The 13,728-nt window shown below is 48.7% G+C and overlaps 1 protein-coding gene across 5 annotated transcripts in view; it reads left to right on the top strand.

Annotated features, from left to right (window-relative positions):
• PRKCE (protein kinase C epsilon) overlaps positions 1 to 13,040 on the top strand; it is a 514,046-nt gene extending 501,006 nt beyond the window's left edge. For all 5 annotated transcript variants that reach the window (XM_021088294.2, XM_085019379.1, XM_085019380.1 and 2 more), the window contains one exon: positions 9,738 to 13,040. In XM_021088294.2, coding sequence (XP_020943953.2) covers positions 9,738 to 9,884 — 147 coding nt within the window. In that variant the 3' untranslated portion in view covers positions 9,885 to 13,040. The remainder of the gene's footprint in view (positions 1 to 9,737) is intronic.
• Positions 13,041 to 13,728: the final 688 nt, after the last annotated feature.

The raw sequence follows: 13,728 nt of genomic DNA, 5'->3' as shown, positions 1-13,728 counted from the left end.
TTTCTCTCTGCTATGTACTGTTCTCACTTCTTAAATATATTATTTAACCCTAGTAATCTTATATGGGGAGAACCAATACGATCCCCATTTTATGGATGAGGAAACTGAGGCCCAAGAGAGACTACATGATTTGCCCAAAGCCACAAAGCTTAGCACACGTGCTACACCACCAGGCTGCCTCTCAGGGAGCGGCATCTGAAGGAAGCAGTGTGGTTTGCCAGAAAGGTCTTGGGTGCCTCGATGTTATGAAGTCTAATATAAAATAAGGAAGGCAGGACATGGAATCGACAAGACATGCCAGTGTGTGGCATGAACCTGAGAGGAAACTGAATCTAGAACAACCTTAGGCCCCTAAATAGGCTTTCAGGCAACATCAAACCCTTTGAAACTGCTAAGAAAAAGAGGGAAGAAAGAGATCCATTGCTGCTTGACACAGAGGCACTTGACCAGACTGCAGATCGGAGTCAGTCACGGAGCTTAAAAAACATTCAGAGGTGTGGGCTTCGCCTGGGAGATTCTGATTCACAAGGTGTGGGTTGAAGCCCAGGTGCCCACATAGATGCATGTTTGTTTATGATGCACAAGCAGAGTGGAGAACCACTGTCTTAAAACAGTGACAGGAGTTCCCATCATGGCTCAGCGGTAACGAACCTGACTAGTATCCATGAGGACGTGGGTTCGATTTCTGGCCTTGCTTAGTGGGTTAAGGGTCTGGTGTTGCCATGACCTTGATATGGGTTGCAGATGAGACTCGGATTTGGTGTTGCTGTGGCTGTGGGGCAGGCTGGCACCTGCAGGTCTGATTCGACCCCTAGCCTTGGAACTACTATATGCTACAGGTGCAGCCCTAAAAAGCAAAAAAAAAAAAAAAAAAAAAAAAAAAAAGGCATCACAAAATGCAAGACTGTTATACTGCCTCTAACTTTTTTTCCAAAGAGAAATATCTTCAAAATACAGAGATTAGGACAAAAACGACTCTTAGGTGAATCAAAACCCAAGAAGGGGGAGTTAATGAATTGTATTTAATGAAGTCACCTGGGAGCTATGGCCTGCCAGGGTCAGATCCTGGGGAAGTTCCCCTGAACCCCTGGAGTAGGGGTAGCAGCACTGTCGTGTAAAGTTCAACCTCTGTGCCGCTGAGGTTGAAGCCGCCACTCTAGGCCCAGGAGAGTGGCTGCTCAGATTCATGAAGACTCTTCCAGGCCCACTGTTGGGTTATTTGGATTGGACAGAAAAGAAAAGTGGTACCAAATGATGGGAGATGGGCACACGGTCTCCCAGGATTCAAAAATAGGGAAAATGAAGTCTGGGATACTCTGAGATGGATTTGATGAAAGCGAGGGGCTGGGGGGTGGGGGTGGGGCTATGGAAAGATTATTGGCAGACACTTAGGGAAAAACAGTCATCTCTTGGAGCCAATTAACTTCATTTCTAGACTAATAAATCAGAGAAATGGTGCCGGCATTGTGCATCTTTATTCCAGCGAAACCATCCAGAGTCGCTGACACCATTCTCCTGAACAAGATAGAAAAAGTGACCGTGGCTGGTTGGTTCTCATTGGATTTAACAGCCACACCCCCACAGTGTGCTGGTGGGGCCACGTGTCAGCTTTGCCAGAGGGCTGTGGGTGGAGGGCAGATCAGAGGGCTCTGAGCCTGAACTTGCCTGATATAGTATTTCTCTAGCATCTTGATATGCATCTTGACAGACAGATGGAAGATATGCCAATCAAATTTTAGGATGACAAGAGGCTGAAGGATATGGCAGATAAGATGGATGACGGAAGAAAAATGACATTCACACAGTGCTTTAGAGTTTACGTGAAGTTTAATTATATGCTCTCATATCATCCTCAGCAAGCTAAGCATATTTATTATTCCCCACTTGCTTAGTAGCTACACTGAGATGCGGAGAGGTAAATTACAGAATCATTATTTATGGTAATTTTGACAGCTGAGAAATAAGGACCCCCAAGAGGAAGAAATAAAGTTTAAATGCCAAGGGTTACGTTTGGATGCGAAAAATCCATTTCAGAAGATTGGGGTTTGTGTTCATTTCCTAGGGTGACGAGAGCAAAGTACCACACAGCAGGTGGCACACAGCCACAGAAATGCCTTGTGTCACAGTTCTGGGGGCTGGAAGTCTGGTCAGGGCATCTTTGGAGCCATGCTTCCTCTGCAGCCTGCGGGGAAAGGATCCGTCCTCAGCTCCTTCAGCTCTTCATGGCACCTGTTGTTCCTTGGCTTGTGGCAGCATTGCTCCACTCTTCACATGGTTCTCTCCCCACATCTCCTCCTCCGATGCTCCCTCTGTGCCTGTCCGTCTCTGTGTCCAAATTTCCCCTTTTTATAAGGACACTGTTGTACATCAGACCCCACCCGATGAGCTCAACTTAATTTTTTTTTTAATTTGATTACATCTGCAAAGACCTTCCTTCCAAATAAGGTGGCGTGCTGAGTTTCTGGTGGTTAGGCTTTCAACACAGCTTTTGAAGAGACATGGTTCAACACACAACAAGCTTTTTTTTTTTTTTATTAATGAATTTTATTACATTTGTAGGTGTACAACAATCATCACACAACAAGCTTAAGTTGGAGAAAACTCAGAGCGTCAGCCTTTGATCACAGGCACTTAAGATTTGATACATGGAGTTCCCGTCGTGTCATGGCACAGCAGAAATGAATCTGACCAGTAACCATGAGGTTGTGGGTTCAATCCCCGGCTTTGCTCAGTGGGTTGAGGATCTGGCATTGCCATGAGCTGTGGTGTAGGTCACAGACGCAGCTCGGATACTGCAGTGCTGTGGCTGTAGTGTAGGCTGGCAGCTGTAGCTCCAATTCGACCCTTAGCCTGGGAACTTCCATGTGCTGCAGGTGCAGCCCTAAAAAGCCAAAAAAAAAAAAAAAAGATGTGATACAGCATTGAAACTGTCTCGGATATTGGTTTAATTTGAGAATTTCCACCAACTAGAGAGAGGGGTCATGTACTGACTGCCCTTGGCATTGCTGAGGCCACAAGACCACAGAGTCAGAAGTCAGCCATCAGTTCTGGCTGCCACATTCTAAGAAGGAAGTGGATTAGAAACTGGTAGGGTACCACCAAGGCCAGACAGGTGCTGTACAGGGCTCCACGAAGCCCAGATCAACCCTCTATGTGTCTTCCTTTGTTTTCTATAAAGAGAATCCAAAATTATGATCAGTTCTTGGTTCACATAATCAAAGCGGGGGAGGCAGGGGATGGAAGGGATAGAAGAATATGTTGAGAGAAATTTCTAGGCAGGGGATACTTAACCTGAATTTCTGTTGCAGTCTTCATTTTTGTTAGGCAAGACACTCTTCAGTTATACATTGCTTATTTTATTTAACTTCATAGGTGAGCACATGTGTATAAACATACAAACAGATACACATGTACTCTGTCAGGACTTGGGTACAATGAATATACATCTATGTGTAAAGATCCAGTTAATTGATGCTGAGCACGCATTCTAGTTATTCAACTTCTCCCTCTTCAGAAGTTCCCCTTGTGGCTCAGCAGTAACCAGCCCGACTAGTGTCTGTGAGGATGTGGGTTCGATCCCTGGCTTTGCTCAGTGAGTTAAGGGTCTAGCGTTGCCAAGAGCTGTGGTGTAGGTCGCAGACACAGCTCAGATCCTGCATTGCTGTGGCTGTGGTATAGGCTGGCAGCGGCAGCTCCAAGTCCACCCCTAGCCTGGGAACCTCCGTATGGCACGGGCGCGGCCCTAAAAAGCAAAAAAAATAAATAAAAATAAATAAATAAAAAAATAAATAAAAAAAATAAATAAATAAAAAAATAAATAAATAAAATAGCCTCCTCTGAGGCTATTTAAAGGAAGAAAATGGAGCTTAGATAAGAATAATAACATTTCCAAGCTAGGAGGACTTTTGAGTTTGGCTGTTGCAGTGACTAAAAGGACTTTGAGCAAATGAATATTAAGGGGCTGCTACATGTCCTGCTTTGCCGTAGGTACCTTGCGGGATATGAGGGGAAACCATGACACATAAAAATATGAGAAGGAGGGAGCAAACGTGTGTTCCAGGAAGAGCCATGGGGACCGGTCAGGGAGGATGAGATGGGGGAGGCTGGTGTCAGGAAGACTCCGGACGGGGTTGGAACCTGAAAGCTGGCCTTGCGGAGACCATGTGGAGACAGCATGTCTCCCCATTTCTGGTCACACATGTGGGACAGGGATCCTGGCTTGCGATCATTCTGCTACCTGGTCACTCCAGGCTGAGATGAAGAGGTAAAGAGGTGGGTCTGGGACCCCATGCCCCGGCCCGTAAGATCAGGGGTTTTTCTCAGCGCCTTAGAACAAAGTCATGTGCTGATCTCCTAGTAATCAGATGAAGACAGCAGCAGAAATCGCTGGCTCCTCTGAATACTTGTGTTTATGACTTCAGTTCACCGAGGGCCATGAAAGAACTGTGCTAGACAGTCAGGAAGCAAGCATTCAGGCAGCCTGCCCAGGGCCGCACTGGGGTCCCAGCCCTGCCACAGCTGGCTGAGCGTCCAGCCCTCAGTGGCCTCGGGGTGATTTAGAAGGCAGCTCCACCAGCTTTGCTTCTCAGATGCAAGATCTCAGAAGGATCTGGAATGACCTGTAACTCGGTTTCCTAAGTTCTCCCTCCTGCCCCACTGCAGGCACCGGAAGTGTGCCCTTCCCACAGGCTCAGCCCCCGACCTGTCAGATCCAAGACCTGCCTTCCAGAGGGAGGAACGCCCAGGGGAACAGAAGAGTTGTTTCCTCCACCACAGGGGTTAGGGACATACGCACCAAGTCCCTAAACTTCTCTTAGCCCATCTATCTTGATGAAAATTTCCCAAACCCTGGTCCATCCTGTTTCTGTCTCATACCAGCCATCCGAGAACCCTAGCGCCTCAGGCCAACCGCTGCTGGGAGAGGAAACCCCACCCCCCAGGCCTGAGCCCGCCTGTTTCTCAGGGCCCCGTGGGGCTGCGGTGGCCTGAGTTGCCCCGCTCCAGGCCTTTCGTGGTCAGGCCTCAGCCTTCTCCAAACAAAAACAAAAACACCCTCTGGCACAAGAGCGCCCCAAGTCCTGAACCCAGATGGCCTGACTGGCTCTAGATAACGCAGCAGCAAGAGAGGTGCCTTCGGTTATTTTTTTCCTCAGCTGTTTTTGGAGCCCTCGCCATGTGCCAGGCAGGGTGCCAGCCTGGGGGTGGAGTGGAGGGGTCCACCCAGTGCCTGCCTCCAGAAGGAGGTGAGGGCCAGGTGTGGTAAGTGCCATGATGAGTTAAGACTGTGCCACCATTAGAGGCCTGAAGGGACCAGGAAGGCTGGCGGCAGGGCATCTAAGCCAAGAAGGGAAAGGTGAGCGGAAGTCAGCTCGGTGACGAGGACATGGGGCAGGAGGCAAGGAGGGGAGAGGGTGCTCCGGGCAGAGGATCAGCTGAGCAAAGGCTGGGATATGGGAGGAAGCCAGTGAGTGCAGAGAACGGCGTGGTTCCACCTGGCCCAGGAGACGGAGCTGGGCAAGTAGGCAGGGACGAGACCCCCCTGAGCCCTAGAAATGGGCGAGAACCTGGGACTTTCCCCAAGAGCACCGAAGCGCCCTCCGAAGCATCTCAGTTGCTGGAGGAAGCCCTGGGCTGTCCCCACAGGCCATGGCTCAGCCCTAGTATGGCCTTTGAGAGCGCCCAGGGCAATGCAAGTTCAGTCCCTGCCTTCAGGAAGCTCATGGCGCCCCCGGGGTGGATCACGTGGACTGTGCTGGAAACACAGCCAAGATGAGCCCAAGGCGTGCCCACGGCACTAAGACTCAGAGGCAGAGTAGGGAACTCATGTTTATTGGGTGCCTGCTGTGTGTCGGGGTCTGTACTGAGGCTCCCAACAGCCGGCATCTCATTTAGTCCCCAAGGCAATCTGTAGGGCACCTGTCACCACCCCCCCTTTGCAGCTGAGAAGACCAAGGCTCAAAGAGGTTCCCGTCCCAGTGTCATCTCACCAGGAAGGGAGGCAGGACCAGGAGGGAAGGTCAGCCAGTGCTCTGTCTCCTGCTCCATGCAGCCTCTGTCAGCGAGGGTCACAGGTGGGGAGGGGGGAGCTTCATGCAGGAGCTGAGGTGTGACGAGTTAGGAGGCTCTTTCTCCTGCCTCACTGTCACCCCTCAGGCTGTGCAGTATGGGCCAAGTGTCGGGCATTTAGACTTGAGTGGAGGTGCATGGGTGATTAAAGACCCAGGTAAACAAGGAGTGTCTCTAGGAATTTGCCTGTCCAAACCTTGGAGTCGAGTCTTGTGGCTGCTCTGTAAGGCAGACAGCAGCCTTCTAACCAATGAAATCAGTAATTAAAGGATATCATCCCCCGTTGTCTCCAAGTCTGAGGATGCCATGCTGCCTACATGCTACAAATAGAGGATGGTATTTGGAAAACTTCACAAGCTTTTAAGGTTAATAGGAATTGCACATAGTGGGGATGTTAGTTATTTGAATTGGAAGTGAGTGACATGCACTTAAGATATCTCCAAGCAAAATAGGGCCTGGGTCAGATTGCATAAGAGGCGCGTGAGCCAAGCCCATTCTTCCATCGAGCTCTTGAAGATTGGCACACTTGCTCCAAGACCGCAGATGTTTCTGGAACCCCCTGGAAAGCCCAGAGTTGAGCTCGATTGCTCCCCAAGCCAGCCCGCCATGGAGCTAGAGGCCCTCTGGGAATGACGTCCTTAGCTGTGTCAACCGAGCCTGGTTCCCTGGTACACACTCAGCACATTATGACATTCAGACATCCTGTGGAATCTCGCTTCGTCACTATGCCCAGTTGACCTCAGGAAATGAAACCAGTTTCCATGACTAATGGACACGAATGATTGAAGGTGAAGCACCAGTAGGTAAACAGGGGAGCCAAGGCCAGAGCGTTTGCAGGTTTTCCCAGGTTCTCTACACACAGCCCCTGCCCCCTCATTAGTGATCCGAGAGAGGGAGCTGGAGGGAGGTGGTCTTGCCCCTGAAGGTACCAGGCACGGCCCACCAATGGCAGAGTTACAGACCAAGTGCCCTGTCCCTTGCTGATCTTCACCAACGCCCCCTCCTGCCCCGTTCCCTCTTCCTCCTTCCCCCGAGGATGTGCCTTGGTCGCCTTCTGCGATGGTCCACAGTGCTTTTGCCAAGGCGCTGCTGGCTTCTCCTCATCCTACTCCTCCGCCAGCACCGCTGGCCCTTATGACCCCTCCTCCATCAACATGAACCCCTCCTGGTAGATATCTTAGATATCTTCAGAGGCGGTGTCACCACACCCCTTCCCCAGCCCCGCTTCCCGAGTCCGGCTCGCGTCACTGGGGGGGGCGGGCTTTGTGGTTCCTCTCTGAAGTCCCTCTCCGGGCAGCGCCACCCTTTTCCTCTTGCTCTGTACACACCGGAGATGGAGACCGTGTCAGCCTCTTGCCTGAGGCCTGCCCTCCCGTAGAAATGACCGAGCTGCTCCTCAGCTTCACCATCTCAAGGGGCAACACACACGTCCATCTGCTGCAGGGCCTGTTTCCATCCCTCGAGGTTTTCTGTGTCCCCCTTCTGTCTCCCCTCCAAGGCCTCTGAAACCCCCTGAGGCATGCGGGTGAGACCAGAGAGAAGACACCAAGCAGGACTGATGGGTGCTGAGAGAAAGGAAAGACTAGCTCAGCTCCACTCCTGCTGTCTGCCAGTTCAGATCTCCATCTGGGGCAATTTAAAAACAGACTCCCTTGCCAAGCTCAGCCATCCACATTCCCACTCTCTCCCCGATCCATAGCCTTCACCCAGTGTGCTGGCCCCCTGGCCAGCCTTTCTGGCTTTGCTTTGGCCCAGTGGCTTGACCTCTGTCTCCTGGCTGAATTTGACCCTTGCCATGTCTTCCCACTTCTCCAGTGTCCGGCGTTCCAGACGTTCTGCACCACGGGAGGCATCGTGCTGACAGCTGGATTTGAGTCTGGCTCCGCTCTGAACTCATTGGGTGACTCTGGGTGACAAACAAAACCTCTTTGAGCCATAGTTTCCACATCTGCAAGATCAGGATAATAACACCTGCTTGTTCCCAGGATCTATAAGCAGAGGGACATGAAGATGCTCTGTAAACTGTAAAGTAGCGCTTCCCAAACTATCTTCTGCAGAATTTTGCTCCCAGGAGGGATATTAAGGAGTATTACGAAGCTATTCAGGAAAAAAAGCATTTTATGTCCCATTCGAGGAGGGCTGGCCTTCCACAACATGAACCCGGTGTCTTGACACTAAGGCTTCTGCGAGCCTTCAATTTGCCAACATGCACGACAGATCTCCAAGAGCAGAGCAGGGTCCAAAACAGAGCTTTGTTTCACAACCACTTTTGGCATAGACTCCCTGTTGACATCTTTTGGGTTACTGATCTCCATAGACCGTAGCATAGATTAATAATATCTCTCCTCTAAATGGTAATGGCGATCTTTCCACACGAGGGATTGCATCGTCCCGATCACTAATCCTGGATCACGCCAATTAATCAGTGTCTGAAACAGTATTTCCAGACCTCCTTCAGTCTCCCCAGCATTGTGCCAATGACGGTGGGGGCCAGGGGACCTGGTACTGAAAGCCTCTCCATCCCCACACTGGACTTTGCCCCAGCAGCTTGGCCAACCCCCATTGTCCCGTGTATACGTCTTTCGTGTTCCTGCCCCACCCCACCCTCTGCCCAGGTACCTTTCTCCCGTCTCTGCCAACATGATTGTAACTCCTTCTTCAATCTCAGCCAGGCCCTGACTTCTCCAGGAAAGTTTTTCTAACCATTGCAGTGGGGTCTAGACATGAATACTGGCTCCCAGTCAGCAGTGCGCTCCTAAAGGCAGGGAGTTGTCATTCACACTTCCTGATTTTCTCCAAAACTCAGGTTTGTTTGACTGCTCCCTTCTACCCCCTACAAATCATAAGTTCAGTTCCGGCAACTTGAACCTCCAACAGGGTATCGGTCCCTCTGAGCTGGAAAGTCGGTAGCGGGCTTGCTGATGTATTCATTCATTCAGCAGATACTTATTGCTAGGAACCCAAGGCTGAGTCGGACAAGGCTTCTGCCTTTAAGGAGCTCATGGTCAAGACAAAAGCATTAACAATTCACTGCAAGTCAGCGTGTCAAGCGTAAGATAGAAATGATGTGGAAACACAGAAGAGGGTCCCGGGAGATAGCAAGTGGGGATCAAGGCAGGCTTCCCAGAAGATGGCCAGCCCCCTCAACATCCTCCTGTTTATAGAGAAGATGTCATCCGGAGCAGACATGGCAAGGTTATGGGGGTCTCCCTGTGTGGAAGAAAGACCACTGGAGACTTTGTGGGAAGGGGATGATTCCTTAGATCACGGGGAGGAAGATCTCACTGGAGCCAGAGGGTTAGAGCAGATGCTGAAGTGGAAAGTTTGAGATGGGAGCTTGGCATCCCACTGTCCCAAACCCACACACACACTCTCACACTCACACTCCTCCCATGCACACAGTCTATGGGAATCCCACTTCCCTGCTTTTCCATCATACCTCTCACCCCTTCTTCCTTTTCACCTGGACTCATTCTTCCTCTCCAAGTCCTCCATCACCTCCCGGTCCTGGGGCCATTCGTCGTTACCTCATTGGAACAGCTCTATGTCTGCTCTCAGTAGCTAGAGGTCTGCTTTGGCGAGAGGCTGGTCGGCACGATGCCCACTTCCTGTGGGGGGCCCTGGGGAGGAAGGTCAGCCTGGAGTCAGTGCTTTTTCTTGTCTTCCTACAGAAAACCAAAAGAGATGTCAATAATTTTGACCAAGACTTTACCCGGGAAGAGCCGGTACTCACGCTTGTGGATGAAGCAATTGTGAAGCAGATCAACCAGGAGGAATTCAAAGGCTTCTCCTACTTTGGTGAAGACCTGATGCCCTGAGAAGCTGCTCCAGGCGGAGTTTGGTGATGCTGCAAGCAGGGGTGCTGGGAAGATTCCAATTTTCCCGAGGCTCGGAAGCCCTTGAACCACTTCTCCTCCCTGGAGCCCCGGTCCCTTGTCCACCCTCTATTTATTGCATTCTCTCGCCCCAGCTCCTCCCTCCTCCCACCTGGCGACCAGAAAGGCACTCTTCATTCTCGTCTCACCAGTAACGCAGAGTGGCACAGGGTGGGCAGTTTGGACCCACTGCCATGTCTGATCTGTGGGCAAACCTGGCTTCACTCCCCGGGCGCTTCTGGCAGCGAAGCAACTTCAGTTCTTTTATTGCAAAGGAAAGAAGAAAAAGAAGAAAAAAGCAAGTGAGACTCTGGCTCTGTTCTTGGACATAGAGTCCTGACAACTTTTGCTTCCCATCCCTCCAGTGCTCCTCTCTGCCCTTCTGTCCAGGAGAAGAGACTGGTGCTTCTTTAGTGCAAGGGTGGGCACCCTCAAGGCGTGCTCAGGAGGGAGAGAGGCCGGGAGATGCATGGGTTGGCTACCTGTGTCGGTTTGCTCCGGAATGGCTGATTCGTGCTTGCTTTGGTTTCAGCTCGGGGGCATGCCAATGTTCTGTAAGCATGTATCTCGTGGAAGACGTCGCTCTCTGTAGGAAAAGAAATTTGATTTTGAACTCTATTAATATTTGAAAAATAGATTATCAAATTTGCTTTTCTCATTGGCCAAAAGACGTAATTCCCAGTGTTAATACAGGTAGACATTAAAGGGCTAACACACAGTGAGAAACCAGTCATCCAAGGTTTATGCTCTTAATGCCACACTGGCACGTGGGGGCTGTGTGAATGGAGAGAAAAGGAACGGAGTAGTGCTCGTCTTCGTTACTCAAGTTCTGCCTGAACTCCAAGGCCAAGCGGTGGGCACGACCCTGGGGTTCCAGCAGAACTCAGCTCCCAAATTCTCTTTCCGGTTTCGTCCTCAGTTCCCAGCATAAACTCTATTTATTTTCTGCGGCAGTATGTGATTTTTGCGCACTTCTACCAAATGGTAGTACTACTGTGTTGTGGTTTTTAAACATTAAACATGTAAAGTTCAATATGAACTATCTGCTTTTGGAACGAGCAGAATGAGGCTAAACATGGGTTATGCAGAGGGGATCAAGAGACTGAAGAGCAACTAAGTTGAAAACTGACAGTGTGGCAAAATGCGCTCAGAGTTTTGTTTCTGTGTGACATGCAATGGCAACTCATGTGGACACTATTTAATGGATGTGATGTTACCTCCTGTAGATACGCTAACAGTGTTACATTCTTTGATTTCCAAGGGTTCTCTGTGGCTTTGTGTATATGTTTCCCAGAGGTCATTTGATTACCTATTTTACTGAATTGATTTAGCAGGGAATGGAATCCATTCCACCTGTTGCACGTGGATTTCCCAGCTGCCCCTAAATATATATTCTTGTGAGTGGCAAAGTGGCACTAATGAAGCTTTTTGCCTTTTGTACATTTGAGATTTTTGTATATAGTGTTTGCTGCAAGGCCTGTGGAATTAATTCATTGAATTTAGAGGTATCAACTGCTGCATGTTCAGGCATATTATAAAACTTTAGTCTATGAAAGAATAATTATAATAATGTCCAGGTGCAATACTCTGTAAGCGTATTGGTTCAAGTTACCGAGAGATAGACTGTGTTTCCTTCTTTCTTTTTTTTTGGGGGGGGGGGCAGGGGATGTTCTTTGTATTGTTTATTTCATTTTGGGTGATTTTAAAAGATGTAAACATATATTAAGCTATATTAAATCTCACATATAGTTCTCCGTGCTCTATTGTGCCCTGATAGAGATGGAGAAGAGAAAGGGATGTTTCTGATGGTGGTTTCAAAGTTTGAACAGTGACTAGCTCAAGCCCATAGAGAGTTGGTGTCCATAGTTGCCCGTATTTGCTGGTCAATAGCCTTGGTTACTAATGATGACATTCAGTTCTCTCTCTCTCTTTTTTTTTTTTTTAAACTCAGGTGTAATTATTATCTGTTCTTATAATAATTGCAAATATTTTGTGATATCAATTTGTGTGTCTGGCATACCAGTGAAGAGATGAAGAACAGTAGATTAATTTAATTTATCTTCGGTAACTTGACTTACTGGGGAGAGACTATCTCTGGAGTTGAGTACAAGCACAGAAACATCTTTATGGTGGCATCATCTCATTTTTTAGGAAGACGTGACAATACTGCCCATCTGACTCATGCGTCACTACTGCTGTTTTCTCCTTTGCTTCCTTCACCATGATGAACTCTGAACACCCAACCAAGCTCTAACTTCAATGCCATATGGCCTCGTCCAAGGCTTTGGTGGCATTCCCATATCAGCAAGGGTTGGGCCCTTCCTACAGGACAACTGGCAGTTTCGTTGGGAAGTCAAATACTACATTCCACCTGGCAGCTCCAGGCAGTCAGCGGGTTGCCTGGCCCAGAGATGCCCCCTTTCAGCACCCAGAGCAGCCCCCTTTCAGCACCCAGAGCTGGGCTGGCTGGGATGCATCCTGCTTGGGGCTGGAGCTCATCAAGTTCACACAGGCAGATTCCAATCCCATGTAGTCTATAGAAGAAAACGTGTGTTTCTTGATTATTCATTGTTTCATTTTAGTTTTCACAAGAGTTTGGAAGCAGACACACTATTGCATTTCTGCCAGCTCTTTCTAATCTTTCCAGCTCTCTTTCTCGCTCTCTTTTTAAGGAAAAAAAAAAAAAGATGGGAGGTGCAAAAAAAAAAAAAATGCCAAAAACTATATGAAGGATAGCTATTCTCCTGTGTTCTCTCATTATGGACTTTGTGAAGTGGAAACATACTTTTTTCCTCCAAAGGTAAAAATGCATTCTTGCTTTAAAAAAAAAAGAAGGCTAAAAAAAATTACCTCTTTTTAAATTATGTGCAAAATAATTCTGGCTAAATATGAAATGTATTCAATTTTAGGGATTTTTTTTTTTTGTATTGTGATGCTTTATTTGTACATTTTTTTTTCCTTTCTGGATGTAATTTTAATCTCTTGCCATTCATTAGTGTTATTTCATTGTAAACATTATTGTGCCAAATGTACTGTATTCAAAAGGATGTGAATGTGTATTGTTTCAGAACTTAATAAATACAATGATGTTAAATCTTATTTCTCAGTCCCAGTGAGCATTTTTATCTCCTTGGCGAGGTGCAAAGGGGACACTAATGAAGCTTTTTGCCTTTTGTACCTTAATGATTCCAAATTTCAAAACCTAAACACGGTTTCAGCTTTCTTCTGATCCTTTGAAGATGCACAAAGGATACAAATGACCGTATTTGCCTACTTCCCTTGCTCATCCCTGACTGGGCGCTGTGCACTGGGACTGCCAACCAGAGGGGTAAAGGGGGCCTGCGCGGACTGGATGTGGCTCTCAGCTGTCTCAGCGGGAGCTGCCTTGGCGTGCTAGAAGATGAGCAAGCCTCACCGGGAGCACTTCGTTTTCATCTTTCTCGAGAAACAAATGCTGAATCTTACCTGCCACCCATTCAAGCCTCTTCAGGATTGTTTCTGACCAGCTACACAGAACTTCAGGCCCGAGGAGTCCAAGAAACTCCTGCAAGGCTGGGAGCGCCCCTGCAGGCTGCACCTGGAGCTGAGAGGCCAGTGGGGCTCCATGCTCAGCTCTCATCCTCCCCCAGGGCCCAGCCAGTGTCCCTGGCCATCACGGTGACTCAAGGGCTCTCCAGCTTCATCCTTCATTGTGTGGCTCCTTCCTGCCTCTTCATGTCGTGCCAGTCCTACCAGGCTCCTCCTCTTCTTTCTCCAACATGGAATTTTCAAGAACACTTGAAACTCT

This window comes from Sus scrofa, chromosome 3 (genome assembly GCF_054392235.1).
Source record: "Sus scrofa isolate SSC_HxYL_T2T_F1_AM1 chromosome 3, Sscrofa_HxYL_maternal_Yorkshire_Landrace_v2.0, whole genome shotgun sequence".
Taxonomy (NCBI): Eukaryota; Metazoa; Chordata; class Mammalia; order Artiodactyla; family Suidae; genus Sus; species Sus scrofa.
This window is presented reverse-complemented; position numbering and strand designations above follow the sequence as displayed.